The following is a 20,302-nucleotide window of genomic DNA, read 5'->3' as shown; positions in this document are numbered from 1 at the left end:
AAAAGAAACTGATTAATATGAAAATATGGCTGGAAAACCCTTCTCCATGAAATAAATAAATAAAATTGTGGCAAGTGTGTTTGATGATTAGAAAAAAAAGTAGATTGGAGGAAAAATGAAATTGATGTAACTTTAGAGCAAGAGGTCAAATTTAAATTCATGCTTCTATCTGTTATAAAAGACAATCAAAAATCATTTTTCTGTCTTTTTCTCTTCTTTCTGCACTTTTGGCTTTGTTCTTTCTTTTTTTCTATCTGAACGATTAGCTGTTGTTAGTTTTTATATTTCTAGTTTAAACAATCTAGTAAAGTTATCACACAATTTTATTGCCTTTTGCATAGAGTGGAATGTGTGTGTGGAGTGTCTGCCCTCCCCATCATGACTGGCCTTTCCCCATGTGGTTTGATTCCCCTTGTTCTTCTCTTCCTTGTTAACAAGTAGTTCCCTGGGCAGTATACAAAAGTCTGCAGGTGAACACCACCGTGTCTTTTTAACGTTTTTCAAAAGTAGCTTTAAAAAGGAAGCTTTGAGGACATTATTTAACAGAAGTTCAAAGCAAAGGAAGATGAAAAGGGGTGAGATTTTCTAAAGAAAGCCAGGACGTGACAATCTTTGCTTTGGAAATTTCAAGCTGTTCCTTCTCTGTAGGTCAACATATCTAATATTTTCTTTCTTGCAAAGCACTTCTGTGTATCCAAGTTATTTTTACAAAGCATGCAATGTGAGTGTTTACTTATTTGCAAATGCTACCCCCTCACTATATTTTTTCAGTTGGCAGTGGGGCAAAATGAGGTCTCAGAAAAAGCAACAAAAGTCAGGCAGCACCTGAAGCCCCAAGAAGTACTTGGTGGTCACAAAGCAGAATTTAACCAATGCTCCAGGTATCTTAGGGTGAGTTATGTAACCACATGCTACATATTCATCATGTAGACTTCCACAGGTCGCTAAATCTTCTAAGGAAACGTGCTTTCTCTCCATACACATTGGTGAAACCTCAACTGCCTGAAGCTGGATGATGGAACAGCCAAACAATCCCAGCTATTCTCTTAAACTCCTTCCCTGGAGTTCATGGTCCAGAAATAACTGCAAAAAGATCCACTCTTACAGCGTTAACATCTACCTGCCACAGTGTAAATTGCAGTGATGACCAGCAAACCGATGACCGCTATGTAGAGGTCCCAGTGCAGGGCCTGTTGGATGAAGAGAGCCCCAGCATACATGTCAACCTGGAGGAGAGAGAGACATCTAATATTGCAGCCTCAATAACCATCTTGTCTGGGCTGACTCAAATTAGAAGGCAGTTGGCCAAATGTTGTGTTGTATCCCCTACAGTACTAATGGTTGCATTTGGGATAGTAGTCTCTCTTAGAATCCTAGGGCTGAAGGGACCTTCAAAGTCTTCTAATCCAAACCTTATTGCATCCCAAAGAAATGAATGTCCAATTTTTTCTTGAAGACCTCCAGTGATAGAACACCCACAACTCCAGGAGCAAGTTGTTCCATTGATTAACTGTTGTCATTGTCAGGAAATTCCTCCTTATTTCTAGGTTGGATTTCCCTCTTGTGAGCTTCCACCCGTTGCTTCTTGTCCTCCCTCAATCCTACCATGAGCACCATGTTGCTGAAAGGTGACGCCCCTCTTTGCTGTATGCAGACTTTATGCCAATTTTCTCCATAGGAAAATTGCTGCCTCTGGTCATGCCCTAAGAGCAAGATTAGGAAGAATTACCTGGCCCAACAGGCCTAGGGCTTAAAGCCTAACTAACGACTCTTCTCAATTATTGTCTAAAAGGGTATTATGTCTGACCTTTGTTTCAAGCACAGTAATTATTAATTGGCTGGTCAATATTTGAACTATTGATTGAGATAGCCCCCTTCTCTTTTTCTGCTTCAGCCTGGCAGTTGCAAATTAGAGGTAGTCCTTATGACCGTAATTGAGCCCAAAATTTCTGAGACATTTGTTAAGTGAATTTTACGACTTTTCTTGCCACAGTTGCTAAGTGAATCACTGCAGTTAGTAACCCAGTTGTTAAGTGAATCTGGCTTACCCAGAAGGTCACACAAGGGAATCACATGATCTTGGGATGCAGCAACCTTCATAAATAGAGGCAGTTGCCAAGCATTTTAATTTTGATCAGGTGAACCACAGAGATGCTGCAAAGGTCGTAACTGTGAAAAACGGTCACAAGTCACATTTTTCAGTGCCATTGTAACTTTGAACGGTCACTAAACAGACTGTTATAAGTCGAGGATTACCTGTATAAAGCTAAATGCCCAAACACACTTTAGATTTGCAAATACTTTTTCAAGGTATTAAAGGTAGTCCCTGTGGATTTTACTCTGCTAGTCTCTGCCGACTCTACAGGGCGCTGTTCGTCTCCGTTTCGAGGCCACTGAGGCAATGCTCTCCAGAGACATTTCCGTGGTCACGTGGCCAGCATGATGTCACGGAGTGCTGTTCCCTTCCCACCCAAGTGGCATCCATTTACCGTGTTTCCATGAAAATAAGACGCGGTCTTTTTTTAAAAAAAAATGCCTCATATCATAGTGGCTCACGGTTAGGATGCTGGAGAGCCACTCTGCCGCCCACAGTTCCTATTAAACTTTTTAATACTACTGAATTGATTGCTGTTGTTGCCAAAACTAAAAGATATTTCTACACTGATGCATTTAGAAGTGGCTTAAGCATTTGAACTTGTTTTTTTTCCTTTTACATCACAACTAAGATAGATTTACATAGAAAGTTAAAAAAAATTCTTGAGATTCCTTGGTACATGAGTTGCAAACAATAAATTACAAGAAAAAACTTCCAGTTATTCAGCGTCCCATTATTTTCAAGCTGGGACTAAGAATGTGTGTGGGTGCAATTCAATGGTACAAAACTGGCACAAAATATTGTCACTGTTTGGGTGAACAGAATAAGGCTAGATGTTTTTAGATGTTTCCTTTGAAGCTGATTAGAAATGTCTTAAACTCTTAACTATGTGAGTAGAAAATGGAGTCACAGTGCAGCAAAGCCGTTGAGGAGAATTATTTAAGGACATGGCGCCTGCCATTGAGCTTGGTCAAATCGAACTGGTAAAAAGCAGTTCAGAACTTTGGCACAGATTTGGGGTGAATGTTAACAACCCTGATTTTATGGGGGGGGGAGGAAATCTTTTGCTGCCCTAGAATGACACAGCTGTCCTCTTTCAGTGGGTTTGTAGTCATTTACTCTTTTTTGTAATGTGGTGACCAGTTTGGGTCACCACATTACAAAAAGGATGTTGAGACTTTGGGGGGAAAATGTGCAGAGAAGAGCAACTAAGATGATTAAAGGCCTGGAGACTAAAACATACGAGGAACGGTTGCAGGAACTGGGTATGGCCAGTTTAGAGAAAAGAAGGACTAGGGGTGACATGACAGCAGCGTTCCAGTATCTGCAAAGAGGAGGGGGTCAACTTATTTTCCAAAGCACCAGAAGGCAGGACAAGAAACAATGGATGGAAACTAATCAAGGAGAGAAGCAACCTGGAATTAAGGAGAAACTTAATTAACAATTAACCAGTGGAACAACTTGCTTCCAGAAATTGTGGGTGCTCCATCACTGGAAGTTTTTAAAAAGAGACTGGACAGCCACTTGTCTGAAACGGTTAGTGTCTCCTGCTGGAGTAGGGGGTTGGACTAGAAGACCTCCAAGATCCCTTCCAGCTCTATTCTGAAAGCCCAGTTTGAAAAGACTGCATCCTCTTAACTATCAGAGTTTAAAACTTGGGCAGAAGTTGTAACATTTTGGATAGAAACCAAATGTTGGGATTCATACCCAACCCAGCTGAAGTAGCATCTTTCTCTTGATGGGATTGAGTGTCTTCTGTGGTTAATAAGTGACTGAAGCAAAAGGTTAGCCAGTTACTCATTAAATGTGAGTAGTCAAACACAAGAGTCAACGACTAGATGATAGAACTGGGCATCTTCTGTGCCTGCCTGTCCACACACGCAACACGTTCCATTGGCGTGAGCATTTCCCTTACATCTCTATCTGGGAAATAAATTTTCAGTTAAGAACAAAAGAAATAGATGGAAACCAGCACTAGAAAAGCAGCAACAAACAAATCAGATAAGGAGGGAGATTCTGGACTCGGGCCCACAAATTTGGACATCTCCTTAATATTAAAAGCTTTAACTCCGGTGGTTTGTGATTTTATTTTAAAGCGACGCTTTTAATCCATTTTTTTTTCTTGAGTGGTTGTATGATGCTACTACACAAGCCAGCCAAAGTAATGGTGTGACTATTAGCATGCTTAGAGCTTCTCCCTGTGTTGTCTCCAGAGTCAGTTTTAGAACTCTTGGGAAACAGTTCTTGGTGGAAATGTTATGAGTGGTTCTGCCCTCCCTGCAAACTTTCTGGAATGGATCTGTGATCCAAATCCTAGATTCCTTTCGTATCCTGATCAAGGACATGACTCTGGAAGACTTGTAAAACACATAGTCCTCGACTTACAACACTTCATTTAGTGACCATTCAAAGTTACAACGGCACTGAAAAAGTGACTGATGACCTCTTTTCACACTTATGACTGCTGAAGTGTCCCCAGGGTTACGTGATTAAAATTCAGATGCTTTGACAACTGACTCATATTTAAGACGGTCGCAATGTCCCGGGATCACGTGATCCCCTTTTGCGACATTCTCACAAGCAAAGCCAATGGGGAAGGCAGATTCTCTTCACAACCGTGTTGCCAGCTGAACAACCACAGTGATTCACTTAGCAACTGTGGCAAGAAAGGTCATAAAAATGGGGCAAAATTCATTTAACAAATGTCTCATTTAGCAACAGAAACTTTAGGCTCCACTGTGGCCGTAAATCGAGGACTACCTGTACTGAAATCCTTATGTTTGGTGATCAAAACGTTGCCCTGGGTAAGCATGTCTATATACATTAAAGTCATTTGTGGTACCTGTAGTTTGCCAGCGGTCCTCAACCAGTCTGCTTATTTCTAGTCTGCCACGAGACTGGCTCTCCTCTCCTAAATCCTAACTATATCTTAATAAAAGCAGCATAGCTTCAAACCTTGTCTCCCACTTTTGAAAATATGTATATATAATTAATAAAGTTCCAGTGTGCCACACAACTACAGCTAGTCCTCTACTTAGGGCCCCAATTGGAACCAGGATTTCTGTGGTTAAGCGAGGCACACCTGATTTTACAACCTTTTTTTTCCTGCCAAGATGGTTGTTAAGTGAACCAGCCAGTCATGACATGTGAATCCAGCTCTCGCTGTTGACTTTGCCTGTCAGAAGTCGGCTGGGAAGCTCTCAAACCTCAATCACTTGAGCCAGGGATGCTGCAGCCCTCCTGAATATACAGGCTGGTGGCCAAATGCCTAAATCCTGATCACATGACCGCAGAGTTGCTACGACAGTTGTATGTGTGAGGACTGGTCACGAGTCACTTTTTTTTCAGCACTGATGTAACTTTGAACAGTTGCTAAACGAACGCTGCTACGGTTACTGTTGTGCCGGTCATTCAAAAAGGTTGAGAACCCCTGAAGTAGGCACAGCATGTCTTGCCAAAGCCACAAGGGAGGCAGCCAAAAATCTCCTCCCAGAAGCTGACCTTGCACTGGGGGGGGGAGAAGCTGGGGGGGGCACCCCAGCTGCTTCAGAGTTGTAAGCAAGCTAATCGCCATGTTCAGAAATGTTTCTTCTAGGGATGTGCTGCATTTTGCATCTAAATTGCCAAAATGGGACTTTTGAGCAGGAGTGGGCGTGCGTTCCAGGGAGATCCATGTTTTGCTTAACAGGGAGGGCCATCAGGGCACCCCCACTCCCTCTGAAGCCCCTTGTTCTCCCGCCGACGTTTCCTTAGCTCACAGGCGCATTCCTGAGGATAGTGAGCCTGCGGAGTGAGCCTTCGGAAAGAAGCTGCCTACAGATGCGGCTTCCATGCCCACATCGGCCCTGGACGCAGCACCTCCCCCGTTCCCTCCTGTATCTGTTGGTTTGCCGCTACGGCTGCCACAATGCACGAGAAACATCAAAAGTCACTTAGGAAGCCTATGTTGACCTACTCTTTCCAAGCCAGTTCTGTTCTGTCTCCTCTCGTCTCCTTACTTACTGAAATTTTGGTGAATATATAGATAAACAAGTAGAGAATTGCAAGGAAGATCTGAATCCTTTTGCCACCAAACCGTCTCTGCAAATACTCTGGCATGGTTGTAACCTGGGAAAGATGAAAAGGAGGAAGTCTTTACCAAACAAAAGCCTTGATGTTTTGGTGATTGCTGGAATTTACGCAAAACTGTCTGGCAGATTAATTATTTCACAGCCCTCACCCTTCACCTCTCCAATCTGCAACTTCCCCAGCAACAGAAGACCCCTTTAGCCCCTAGCGAGTGCCTGCTAAAGACCCTTTTATTCCCTACTACAAGCCTCTTTAGCCTCTATTAAGAGCCATGGTGGCACAGTGGTTAGAATGTAGTATTGCAGGCAAACTCTGCCCACTGCTAGTAGTACAATCCTGACCGGCTCAAGATTGACTCAGCCTTCCAGCCTTTCCAGGTCGGTAAAATGAGGATGCAGATTGCTGGCGGCAATAGGCTGACGCTGTAAACCACTTTGAGAGGGCTGAAAAGCACTGTGCAGTGGTATATAAGTCTAAGTGTTATTGCTATTTGGCTTGGCTTTTAATCTCTTGCTAGCTGCTCAGAGTCACTCTGGCAAGAAGATGGCCACATAAATTGATTAAAATAATTACAGAAAGTCCTCGACTTGCAAAAGTTCCTTTAGGGACCGTTCAAAGTTACAACGGCGCTGAAAAAAGTGACCTTTGACATTTTTTCACATTTATGACAGTTGCAGCATCCCCAGGGTCACGTGATGAAAATGGCAATGCACGGCAACTGGCTCCTATTTATGACAATCGCAGGGTCTCCCAGGGTCACACGATCGATCCCCTTTTGCGACATTCTGGCAAGCAGAATCAGCGGGGAAGCCAAATTGTCTTCACAAGCGTGTTACTAACTTAAGACTTGCAGGGACTCACTGAACAACTGTGGCAGGAAAGATTGTAAAATGAGGCAAAGCTCACTGAACAAATGCTTCACTTAGCAACATAAAGTTTGGGCTCCGTTGTGGTTGTAAGCCGAGGACTACCTGTAATTAAAGACCAGTCCCTATCAGGGGCTTCCTGGAGGTCTGGAAAAGAGAAAGTGTGTGTGTGTGGGGGGGGCGCTAAGGAAAAGTATGTTGTGGACATGTTCCTAGTAGGCTTTCTATGCCACTGACTATGCCAGCCACTGCCCCTTCCCCCCCACCCCCCCACCCCAGTCCTATAAATCCAATCTAAGGTTCTTTATACAAGGAGAAAGACCCCTTGTGAAATTAGGAGCTAACCCCCACCCCACCCCTCGGTTAGGCACATAACTAGCAATTCTCAAATGAATTCAGGCTAAAAGGCTCTTCCTCTGTTTTGCAACCCATTTGCTCTCTGTAGGAAATTTGAAGTACCTATTTTTCCCTCCTTGTGCACCAGCCCTCAGCACCTTTCAGCATTTAGCTCAGCTTTCCCAATCTAGTGAGAGGCTCACTGGGTTCTCCATCATCCCCAGTCCAGGTGTGAAGGATTGTAGTGCGAGAAGCCCCCCCCCCCCGCTTCCCTCTGGGCTAAGGCTTCTCAACGCTGGCAACTTTAAGCTGTATGAAGTTGAACTCCCACTTGGGGAATTCTGAGAGTTGAACTCCATACAGCTTAAAGTCGCCAAAGTTAAGAAACTCTGCTCTGGGCTACCATGAAACAATTCTGACTACACAAAGGCTACATCCACACGGCTGCCTTGCCAGTTTTCCTTCCCCTCCCCAAACCAGCAGGAAATTGCAAAATGCCCACCACACCCCCCCCCATATGCCACTATGGCATACTTGGAAGGGGTCTGCGCAGCACCGCCCTCCGTAGGGCTTTAAGGCACAACTTTCCACTGGCCGAGCTTGGGGATTGCCCCGACTGAAGTGCCAGCCACCTCCAAGTGCCCAGCTCTGGGTAACTCCATGCCTGCAGCTCCTTTCTTTTCCTTTCCCATTGTACTTTTTTTAAAAAAAATCTCAAAGTCAACCACTTGATTATTTGACCTAATGACAGCCAGGAAATGAATATTTCTTGGCTGTCATCTATCAAACTGTCTTGGCGCCATCTTTGCAGCCAGGACATCAATGCCCAGAGCCAGCCAGTTGGCCAGCAGGGTTTAGCTGTGGCTAGCAGGGAGGAGCAGGGTTTAGCTGTGGCAGGAGGAGAGGAAGCCTGGCAGGCAGCAGCCACTGGGCCGGAGGGTCCCTGCCACACAGGCCCCAGGATTTCAGGGACTGAGGAATGAGGAGGGGGAGGGGGATGACAGAAACCATCAAATCCAGGCCAGCAGCATGGACCAGCTCCACCTGCCCTCCGTTGCCTGCATGAGCATCTTGAAATAGGATATTATGGGATACAAGCCACCTTGGAGGCCTCTAAAGACGCTAAGACCCAGGGATGCTTGGAGATGGGCGCAACAGGGCAAAGAGAGGGAGAGACGGGCTTGCTCCAAGCGCTTCAAGAAAGGAAGGAAGGCATTTCTAGCCCCTTTGGAAAGGGAGCAAAATCCCAGAGGCTCTGGCATATGGCTAGGTTGCACATGGCCCTTCTCAGGTGAAGGTGAAGGTGGAAGAAAGCAGGTGTGATCAAGAAGGACGTGACTCTGCAGGAGAGCAGAGGAGGCATTCTGAGTGCTGACTTACTCACCCCACTTGCAAGGTAGATGGGAACAAACAGCCATGCCAGCACCAGGACACAAAACATTCCCTAGGAGAGACCACAGAGCCATTAGAAAAATGGAAGCCCCCTCCCCTCAAAAACCAGCAGACCTACAGGGCACCTCACCCACTATCCGTTGGCAGGGCAGGCCAACAGCTGGTGGCCGAGGGTTTCCACAAGCAAATTCAGTTTCATTTTACGTCTCCAGCTGTAGACTTCTAGCAGCCCCCCCAATCAATGTGGTCCATTTTAGGAGGATTTGAAAAGGGAGCCAAAGATGACTCAGGTGACAGAGTCCCAAAAGCTCAACTGGATGCAACTGACCTACCAAACCCGACCCTGCTGGGATAGGCCTGCAAGCTCTCCAGGTGTGACTAAGTCAGAATAACAGAGTTGGAAGGGACCTTGGAGGTCTTCTAGTCCAACCTTTGACCCAAGCAGGAGACCCTACGCTATTCTGGACAAATAGCTGTCCAGACATAGAATAATAGAGTGGGAAGGGACCTTGGAGATCCTCTAGTCCAGGGGTAGGCAACCTTGTCTCTGTTATGACTGGTGGACTTCAACTCCCAGAATTCCTGAGCCAGCCACGCTGAGGGGAAAGAGAGAGGTTTCCAAGCTGAGCCATGCTGGCTCAGGAATTCTGGGAGTTGAAGTCCACCAGTCATAAAAGAGCCAAGGCGGCCTACCCCTGGTCTAGTCCAACCCCTTGCTCAAGCAGAAGCAGTCTCTTCTTGGAAACCTCCAGTGATGGAGCACAGGGTACAACATTCACACCTCCTTTCCCCCCTCAACCCTAAGGAGCAGTACAGTTATAATCCTGCACTGGGATTGCAGAATAAACTGGAGAATAGAACCACTGTGGGGTGGGCGATGCAAAGCAACCGGTCAGAGGAAGAGGCCTTCCCTCACCCTGGGACTGCTGCTGTTAACACTCAATGCTGGCAGGAGGACCATAAAAGTGATACTCACATTCCATTCATAGGCCGTGGCAGCAATTCCAGAGGCCGCACCAGAGCCAGCCAAGCCAATGAAATGCCCACTGCCAACATTACTGGCAAACAGGGAGGCCCCCACCTGTGAAAAGAAGCCAGGGATCAGTTCGGTGGGAATCTCAGGTACCATCTAAACCTGCCTTGAGTGCAAAGTCTGTCATCACATGGAGAGGACTGAAGGGTTTCTGGATCACTTGTCCTGACCCAAGACCCAGTTTCTCCTTTGGGATGCTTCTCTTGACACTGTAACGACAAGGGTCTCCAAACTTGGCAACTTTAAGACTTGTGTCTATGGAGGTGCTCAGTCAGTCCAGGTCAGGGTTGTCCCAAAGGTGTTTTTTCAGGAGACAACTGGACTTTCTTGGTTTTTTTTGAAGATGTTTCGCTTCTCATCCAAGAAGCTTCTTCAGCTCTGACTGGATGGTGGGGAATGGAAGGATATTTATACTCCTTGCAAACAGCTGGTCATTTGCATTCTTTTAGAAAGTCATTGAGGCCACTTGAAGGCTTGTCTGTGTCCTCAGGGTCACCTGAGTGGTGCAAATGTGTGTGGAGCCTTCTTGGCTGCAGGGTGTTCTCTGCCCTGGGTCCCTTCCCTGCTGAAGGCAGGCACAGGCAAATGGCCCCAATGACTCTCTAAACGAATGCAAATGACCAGCTGTCTGCAAGCAATATAAATCCCTCCACTTCCCACCATCTAGTAGTAGTCAGAGCTGAAGAAGCTTCTTGGATGAGAAGCGAAACATCTTCAAAGAAAAACAAGGAAGTCCAGTTGCCTCCTGAAAAAGCACCTTTAAGACTTGTGGACTTCAGCTCCCAGAATTCAAGTCTCAATTCTTAAAGTTGCCAGGTTTGGAGACTCCTGCTAGAGAAGCGGACACTCTGACCGCTCTTCCTGGTTTGTACAGGTTCAGACAACCTGGCCTTTAGCAACATCTGGTCTATCAACTAGAGAGGCTTGTCCGGCTCCTTCAGACTTAGGTCTGGGTGTGGAAGTTGGTTCTCGGTGGCTTGAACCACAATCCAGTTGACACTTTCAAAGTAGAGAAAACAGGGAACGAAAGGACAGCTCTATCTCTTGTATCAGGAGTCGCTTTGTTGTAGTGGTGAAGGCAGCTGACTAGAAACCGGGAGATGGTGAGTTCTAGTCCTGTCTCAGCTAGGTGACTTTGGGCCAGTCCTTCTCTCTCGGCCCTAGGCAGAAGAAGACAGTGATAGGCAACCATTTCTGAAAATGTTGCCCAGAAAACTTCAGCAACTAGTCCAGGCAGGGGCCTCAGCAAAAGATTACACAAATGTTTTGTGTAATTCCCCCCCCCCACACACACACAAATCTCTCAGGAAGCAAAACATTTCAGACAAGCTGAAATCGGAGATAACCTACCGGCCACCAGGCCATCTCGCCCCCAGCTAGGAAGTAACCCTTAACGGTGCTTCGTTTTGTCTTCCACATTGACTGAAATATTAAAAGACAATGAGTTCATTTGCTGAGAATATGGACGGTGCCATAAATTACAATTCCCCCACCCATAAAAAACAGGCAAGTAGGAGTGAATATGGAAAGGGTCCCATTTGACTCTGGGGTAATTCCTGGGGCTTCCTGTTTCGGGATCTTGAAAGAGACACAAAGGAGGAAGAAAGCCTTCCCTCAGTCGAGGGAGGAACCTATTTTAGACCTTCAGCTTGCTGCTTGAGCATTTCCAATGGAATCTTGGAATGGAATCTTGGAATGGAATCTTGGAATGGAATGGAATAGAATAGAATAGAACAGAACAGAATATATAGAATAGAATAGAATAGAATAGAATAGAATAGAATAGAATAGAATAGAATAGAATAGAATAGAATAGAATAGAGGAATGGATTGGAGTGAAATGGAAAATATAGAATAGAATTAGAATTAGAATTAGAATTAGAATAGAAAATGGAATGGAATGGAATAGAATAGAATAGAATAGAATAGAATAGAATAGAATAGAATAGAATAGAATAGAATAGAATAGAATAGAATAGAATAGAATAGAATAGAATAGAATAGAATAGAATAGGAATGGATTGGAGTGAAATGGAAAATATAGAATAGAATTAGAATTAGAATTAGAATTAGAATTAGAAATAGAATAGAATAGAATAGAATAGAATAGAATAGAATAGAATAGAATAGAATAGAATAGAATAGAATAGAATAGAATAGAATAGATAATGGAATGAAGAACAGAACAGAACAGAACAGAACAGAATAGAATAGAAAATGGAATGAAGAATAGAATAGAATAGAATAGAATAGAATAGAATAGAATAGAATAGAATAGAATAGAATAGAATAGAATAGAATAGAATAGAATAGAATAGAATAGAATAGAATAGAATAGAATAGAAGCTGGAAGGGACTTGGAGGTCTTCTAGTCTAGCCCCCTGCTCAGGCAGGAGGACATATACCATTTCAGACAAATGATTATCCAGTCTCTTCTTCAAACCTTCTAGTGTTGGAGCAGTCACAACCTCTGGAGGCAAGCTATTCCACTGATTAATTGTTCTGTCAGGAAATTCCTCCTTAGTTCCAGGTTGCTTCTCTCCTTGGTTAGTTTGCATGTCAAGCACAATATCCAGTGTTGAGACTGGTGATTATAATTCATGGAAAAGCGCCCATCACAGAATCAGTTTGCCTTAGACGTTGGGCCCAGATGGGCCACAGAGCCACAGCTGAGAGGTAGGGAGGGGCGCCTGGCACTTTGCAGGTGTCCTTGCAGAGACAGTCAGAGTTCTTTGGAAGGGGAATCCCTTAGAATACATTTGAGGCAGGATGCAGCCCTCTTGGTAGGCCAGCTGTGCACCAAAGTGCCATGAAGTTGGCAGCTTAGCAGAGCCTGAACGGAGTAGCCTTGGCTTGGCCCGTTGTGCAAACAAGTGAGCCGGGAGCCATGAAACTATATGTCATAATTTGACTGCTGGCTTTGCGTAGGCTCCAGGCCAAGGGGGTGGCACTCTGACCTGGCAGAGGGTGCCAGGAGAAAAGAAAGAGTTCCTGGATTCCATTGATCAAGGGCAAGGATCCTCTCTCACTTAACTTGGCAACATCTACAGTTGAACTACAAGGCTCGTCAGACGATGAACAATGCCACAAGAATGACAAAGCCTGCCTTTCACAGCAGGAATTGTGACATGTTTAGCAAGCGTTAATCTCTGCAAACCATGTGGGATGGGAAAAGGCTTTACTTGAACCAGGATCTGGCCACAAAACTTGTGAAGTGGGACTCTAATGCATTTACAGAAGGTATTTTGCTTAATGGGATAGATTTTTGTGGAATTTGGGTAATTCTAGTCACAGGTTAAGCCGCTCTTTATTCTTGGCCTGATCCAGAAGAACAGCAGCTGTTGTGATGTGCCCTCCAGAACAGGAACAAACCACAGATTTAATCCCTGAGCTACGTGACGTTTGTCCACCATCATCTGCTCCAAAAAAAGAGCCACCTCAGGTGAACATGTAGAAGAGGGAGGGACATCCCAGGGTGCACAGCTCTTCTGCAGACCTTAATGGCCCCAGAGGACTTTGGCCCCAGAGCTGGCACTAAAAGGGACAGAAGAGAAAGACTGCTAAGCACATTGAGAGCAATCCAACGAATTACACTCCGTTTAGTTGACTGAGAACTGAGATCAATTAATTTGCACTTCAGTTTTGTCCTGCCTTGGCCCATCTCTGTGTTTGGAATGTTGCCTCTGCTCAATGTCAACAACAGCTCCAGAGCAAAGCTAGATTTGTTCCCCCAACTGAGGAGTAGGAACTGAGGCTTCTCTGGGGAGATCAAAAAAGTCAAGCTGGCAGCTGCAGTTGCAGCTACCATCCACAAATGCCCCAAGTTGGGCAAAAAGAAATCCCCAGCTTAGGTGATGTTATGATGCCACTGCCTCCCACCCACCGCAGGGCTGCACAGCCGAGAAAGGGCAAAGAAACAGTTGCAGGATTTGGGTACTGCCAGTTGAGAGAAAAGAAGGACCAAGGGTGACATGATAGCAGAACTACAGTGTTTGAGGGGCTGCCACAAAGAAGAATTGGGGGCATCAACCTATTTTCCAAGCCACCAGAAGACAAGAAACAATGGATGGAAACTAATCAAGGAGAGAAGCAACCTAGAATTCAGGAGGAGTTTCCTGACAGTGAGAACAATTAACCAGTGGAACAGCTTGCCTCCAGAAGTTGTGAATATTCCAGCAATGGAGGGTTTTTAAGAAGAGATTGGACAACCATTTGTCTGAGATGGTGCAGGTTCTCCTGCTTGAGCAGGGGGCTGGACTAGAAGACCTCCAAGGTCCCTTCCAGCTTCTCTTCTCTTCTCTTCTCTTCTCTTCTCTTCTCTTCTCTTCTCTTCTCTTCTCTTCTCCTCTCCTCTCCTCTCTTCTTCTATTCTATTCTATTCTATTCTATTCTATTCTATTCTATTCTATTCTATTCTATTCTATTCTATTCTATTCTTCATTCCATTTTCTATTCTATTCTATTCTGTTCTGTTCTGTTCTGTTCTGTTCTGTTCTGTTCTTCATTCCATTATCTATTCTATTCTATTCTATTCTATTCTATTCTATTCTATTCTATTCTATTCTATTCTATTCTATTCTATTCTATTCTATTCTATTCTATTCTATTCTATTCTATTCCCATGAAAAGGTTGCCCTGACTGTCGTTAGAAGACACAGCTGGGTTGGGTCTTAAGACAGGAGTGTTTGCTTTTGGATATCAGCTGAATTTATGACTAATAAAAACTGACCGGAACATTGGATGCTGTGTTCCCAGGAAGACCCTCGCCCCCCCCCCCCCGCTATGGCGCCTAAGGAGAACTAGTGATCACATTTGGAAGCTCTCCCTAAAAAACACTTGCAGAGTCCAACAGAGCCTTCAGCTTCGCTTGCCCAGCCGATCCCCCAGAGGCAGCCCTCCTTTGCTTACCCACAGGCCCACAGCCAAAACAAAGACGAAGTACAAAACCAGAACAACAATATCAACGGCCTCCAAGGTCTGCTGGGGGAAGGCAGTCCAGCTGTTGGAGGGGGGAGATGTTGGGCTGGTACTGCTAGGCTCCATCACTGCTGCTTGCCCTGGCTGCCAGCTGCCTCGTCTGCCCAGCGCGTGGATCTGCGGGACAAAAAGGCGAGCGAAGTCAGGCCCACCCTTGCAGAGAGCCAACTCTGCCCATTAGTCCGGCACTCTTGCTCTGGGTTTGATCCAGCAGGAGTTCTGTTTATCTGCGACGGCAGGTAAAAAAAAGTTATTGTGACAAATTCTAAATTAGACCGACTGGCTAACATGATGCAAAGGTCAATTTATTTGCTTTTGGCCAACTTTATTTGCTTTTCAATTCTGCAAGAGAGAGAGAGAGAGAGAGAGAGAGAGAGGGAGGAAAAAAATAACAGCGCTGGGAGAATGGGCCAATTGTTGGCATGTTGAGACAGAATGCCTCGGTTCTAATGTTCATACTCCTGGAGCTCAGTTGCAGTATATCAAATGCAATCTGTAGATCGAGCTATGTGGCAAGTAGCCGAGGCTACCGTATCTGCAGGAAGCCACAGAAACTTCTCTGCTCTGTCTCGACCGACAACCAAAACACAGTTAATCTTCTGAGTTAGCCAAGTCTTCGGAGTTGGCTTTTTAGATGCAATGAGCAGCTGGAACCTAGAACCCTCCCGTTGGATGGGGATCTAGAGTCCGTCAGGTGCAACCGCTTCTCAGGGCAGGAATTTAAACACCCCCCAACCTCCAATTCAAGGGACTTCATCCACTCACCCCTCTGGGCCATTGGCCCCTTTCTTGAATTGCTGTAACTAATAAGAAAGTAGGCAATAGTGGAATAACAAACCCAGGTCTGTTTCTCAGGGATGACATCATACAAAGGAGTCCCAGGGCTTTGGTGCAGAGTCAGCCCTCAAACATTTGAAGCAATAACAAAAACTTCCTCCACAAATTTAGCACATTTCTTCTCTCACTGACTTACCTTAAATTAGGTACAGGAAAACAGGGATCCTTTCTCTAAAGTAAATAATTTGCAAAGATTTTGGGATCCAGTGAGAAGGTCTAGTTGTTGAGATACCTACTGTTCCTTCTTTGTGCCGGAGTCTGGTGAAACTGCAGGAAGAGAGGTCCCACCACAAGCAGAGGTCTTATCTGCTGAGTCCAAGGCTGGGAACAGAGTCCCAGAAAATAAGTTTTTGGAGGCTACTCCTGTTCCCGTCACCTTGTGTTGTGTTGGGTTGGGTTGTGTGGGAGTTTTCTGAGAGCAGACAAACAAGTTTCTCTCTGTGGCTTAAGGAGGCACTTGGAGGTTGAGGCTGAGAGCCAACTCATCACCTTGCACGTTGACACAATTTTCTTTATCTCTCTGTGGCCTGCCTGGAACTGGAAGAAGTGCCAGCTCTGTTACTCTGGAAGATTCTGGAGGCTTTGCACTGCAGGGCTGATCTGGAAATATTCAGGAAGGGGGCCAAGGAACACCAGAGCGTCAGGCACACTGCCGGCTGCTATGACAGAGGACAGACAAATAGGTCCCTTTCACTTGGATCCCACTGAGGAAAATTACTGGCACAACCCTTCAGGATGCAGCTTTCCTGGGGCCAGAGACTGGACCAGCAAGGGGTGCCCCAGCTGTCGGGGGGAAAGACGGACTGATCTAGCTGGATCCTTTGAGAGGTTGGAATGGAATAATGCAATGAATCATTGTTCTGTAAAATCATCTCGTCTCCTCAAAAGTTTATGCTGCGTAACTTCAACAATAATAGAAAGCATTCTTCCATTCGAAGCTACTTTTAAGAATGAAGTTCTGCTATTTCACTGTTTTTCACCTCTATCCAACAGCGATGTGTTTTAAAGGCTACGTCCTTGCCTGCAGCTGTTTTTGCAGCTATTTGGCAATGAAGAGGAAGGGAATGGGGCAGAGTGAAGCCACTCCTGCCTGGGATTCTGACACGAGGAAAAACGGATTTAACTCAGCCTTACAATTCGCAAAGATTAGCCCTGCTTGCCAACACCAACGGCAGTCAATTCCAGGGGAAGGGGGGGTATTTCTGCAGCTGGAGGGGAATGGCGTTGGAGGGTGAGTGGCAATGCCTGTCCACCTGGCCCCACACCTGCCCTCTTGAAGAACATCTGGGCATCCTCCCTGTCCTTTGACTCGGCACAGAGGAAGTTGAGGAGGGCCACCAAGTTTGATCAGCCCTGTCTTCTCCCATCTGCTGCCTAGACTGAGTTGCAGAGGGACACGCTGTGCGAGGGCCAACCAGGCATGGAAAGGGATCCCCTGGACTGAGAGAGCCAGCTGTCCCATGCGGCCACTGTTCTTGCCACTCACTTTAAGCTTTCCTACCAGCGGCACCCCTGGGCCTGGCAGTCAGCCACCCCCCCCCCGGGCCTTTTGAGATGCACCCCGAGTGTTCAAGTGCTCCCACAGATCCAAGCCAGGAGCGAAGACTTACCATGCTCCTCGGGGCTCCCTCCTGCCTCGTGCTCCGGGCGACCAGCCTCCTGCCAGTCCGCAGGGTGGCTTCCAGATTCCAGCGGAGAGGATTCAATAAGGCTCTTTCACCAGTTCACAGGCGTGAAAGGGGGAATTTATATGTAGGGCTCTTGGATTCATTGGTCCTGCCTTTGATGCCGCTCAGGAGTCGGGCTGAGCTGCTTCCTTATCAGCCTTTCAGGGGTCAAACTCCAAAGTATCTTATTCCCCCCCCTCCAAATAATCATGACACAGAGACAGAGACCCAAAGTGAGTGAGTAAGTGAGAGAGAGAAAGACAGAGAAACACAAACAGGGAGAATGGAAGTGTTGTAGAAACTCCAAAGACAAGGGAGGAACTTTCTCCCAACAGATGTCTGCATGATCTCAAGCAGGAAGGGAACTCCTATGGTTTGAGAGGATCACTTGTCCAGATCCCTGCGCTTAAAGCAGCAGCGAGTTACTTGATTTCTGCTTGCAAGCCACTCAACCTCAAACTTCATTAGGTCATGCAAAAAAGAAGTGGGGGGGAAGGGGAAAGGAAGTTGTTACAGATCTCTATTCCGTCATTGCTAGCAAACTAGCAAGGACATAACAGCAGCTTTATCTTGGGTTGCTTAAATATTGCTTATAAAATGATTTGTTGCAGTAACAGCAGAAGTTTGTAATTGTATCTGGGTATTACGTAAGCTGCTCCTGCACTGAATGGCAGCTGGTTCCACCTTTTTGTAGACATCAGTCCAGTGCAAAGTCACGTTCACATGGCCCAGTCCTTGACTGCACACTCAAATGGCTTGCACAACTCACCACCATGTTGGCATCTAAAGAATGGTGTGTTGGCCTCTTGCCAGCCACGCCCAGGCCTCGACTTTGAAGATTATTCTGCTCTAGACCCAGTTTTAAGTATGGAGGGGGTATTATCAACTTCAGGAAGTTGTAGCATGGAACCTGTGGGCACCCACAGGACATGGCCAGAAAAACCAAAATAGCAAAATCAAGACCTGGAGTGGTTTTTATGCAGATCGTGTGTGCAGCAGACATAAAAACCATGGCTCTTTGGCCACACCATTGCATCTGCCCTCATGAATATTGACCATACTCAGCCCAAAATGAGGAGAAAATGTGGCAAAAATACTTTCTGCGCAAAAATGGATACTTTGATTCCCACAATGGATGAATAGCTGCAGAAGTTGATGGCATTGGCAGAGATGGCTAAACTGACTGCTTTGATTAAAGAACAGAATACAATTAATTTTGTTTCTACTTGGAAACCGCTTCTGGATTTTGTGCTTGAGGTGGGAAAAAAATGAAACTTTGATTTGAGGGTTTGCTCAATAGATAGGCTTGTTGTTGTAGAAACGGCCAGTACATACGATCATTTAAAGTCAAAAGTTGAAGTTTTATGTTACTACCTTGTTCTACTGCACCAGAAGGAGTTGGAGGTCAACGCTTTTCTTTTTCTTTTCTCCTTGACCCTACACTTTCTCCTCTTCCCCTTTTCCTGCCCTGTTTTCCCATTATTTTCATTTTTCTTTGTATTTCTGTATTTTATGTTTTGGTAAACTAATAAAATATTTGAACCAGAAGATGCCACTCCCGCTATAGTCTTATTTTCTGGATGCAGCTCTAGGGCTTTCAGCTCAGCAGCAATGAACTAAAGGGAGGCAGCTTCTCGGTAGCCGCCAACGGCCCTTGAGCACGCTGGGGAAGGAGACGGCCCAGGGCCGCATGCCTTGGCAACCTGCCTTCCGTTTGCCTTGCTTATTTTGAGCATCAACTGCTAAGTGATGGAGAAAGACCGAGAGGGAACTGTGCCATCCTTTCAGTCATAAGATTTCGGCAAACATTGGCCAACCTTTCAGATATGCACTTGCAGTCGCAGAGATAAACACAGGCTTTGCCAGATGCTGAAAGTTTCAACATCTGCCTTTAACACACTGCCAACTGGGTCACCTTCGCAGATAGGTGGATTACAACAAACGTGTGAGTTACAACTCTACCCTGAGCCCATGTACAGCCTGGCCGTGGACCACCTGAAAAATAGGCCATAGATGCTGGTTAAGGCAAGAAAATGTGTTCTCACTTCACACTTAAGTTGTAAAGTGTGCTTTGCAAACTGCAATGGCAGGGGATGTGCGAAAGGCAAACAAATCACATTATACTTTAGCGAGAGGTGTAAGCACAGCCCACGTTTGTGCCACAACCTTCTTTATAGACAGGGGTGTCCAACCTCGGCAACTTTATGCCTGGCTGGGAAAATGTGGAAGTCCAGAGGTCTTAAAAGTTGCCCACGTTGGTTCCCATGTTTTAGATCAAACTTTCCATGTGAGGCCTAGGGCTGCCCACACATCCTGCCCACTAATGCACAGAGGCACCCCACTAACCATTGGATAGAGGCCATGACCTCACATTGCTTCCTCAACGGCTGAGGTGACCCAAGTTACCTGGGGCTACCTGCATGAAAGTGGCGTTTTCCCCATGCCATCAGGTTTGCCTGGAGGAGTCTCCGATGACCTAGCTAGGATGGCCGTCTCTCTGGTTTCTGTATACCCGGTGCCCCCAGGGCCCTTTTGCTGCCTTGCAAGAGATCTGAGATGCCAGGCACTCACTGCCCGTTTCTTCCAGTGAAGTTGGGAGACTAGAAGATGCTGTAGCTCTTAGAGGAGATTCATATTCTCACTACTGGAGCAGAAGAAACGGGGAAAGAATGAGTGTCTTAAATGGCTCCAGAGGACTGGAATGTGTCAGCGGATTGTAAAGACACACACATACACAAACATGCACACACACACACACACACACACACACACGAGCAAAAGAGAAGCCTCTTTGCCTGATCAAAAACTGTTTCACTGAGAAAAAGAATAATCCAGGAACATGGACAGCTCTCTAGTTTGAGCTTCTCTGATGCTTATTTCAAATCAGCTTTTTTGGGGGGGGGTTGTTTGACAAGAATATTATATTTCCATTTTTCCCGCTGTTTCACAAGTGCTTCCATCTAGAGGTAGTTGGGATTACTTTAGGTTCAAACTTAAATATCTGAATCCCACCTTCAATTATCTGAGCATC

General features: G+C 45.7%; 1 protein-coding gene across 2 annotated transcripts in view; it reads right to left on the bottom strand.

Annotated features, from left to right (window-relative positions):
• SLC5A11 (solute carrier family 5 member 11) overlaps window positions 1-15,986 on the bottom strand; it is a 34,332-nt gene extending 18,346 nt beyond the window's left edge. Inside the window, exons 1-7 of one of the 2 annotated variants that reach the window (XM_083373198.1) lie at window positions 15,841-15,986; window positions 14,699-14,884; window positions 11,141-11,212; window positions 9,734-9,838; window positions 8,750-8,809; window positions 6,098-6,202; window positions 1,121-1,226 (exon numbers count right to left, since the gene is read on the bottom strand). In XM_083373198.1, coding sequence (XP_083229324.1) covers window positions 1,121-1,226; window positions 6,098-6,202; window positions 8,750-8,809; window positions 9,734-9,838; window positions 11,141-11,212; window positions 14,699-14,833 — 583 coding nt within the window. In that variant the 5' untranslated portion in view covers window positions 14,834-14,884; window positions 15,841-15,986. Of the gene's footprint in view, window positions 1-1,120; window positions 1,227-6,097; window positions 6,203-8,749; window positions 8,810-9,733; window positions 9,839-11,140; window positions 11,213-14,698; window positions 14,885-15,740 lie in introns of both variants that reach the window. The other variant, XM_083373197.1, reaches the window with a different exon arrangement.
• Between the last annotated feature and the right edge of the window lie 4,316 nt (window positions 15,987-20,302).

This window comes from Vipera ursinii (assembly GCF_947247035.1).
Source record: "Vipera ursinii genome assembly, chromosome: 13".
In the NCBI taxonomy this organism is placed as follows: Eukaryota; Metazoa; Chordata; class Lepidosauria; order Squamata; family Viperidae; genus Vipera; species Vipera ursinii.
The sequence above is the reverse complement of the archived record's forward strand: the minus strand, read 5'-3'. Positions and strand labels throughout refer to the sequence as shown.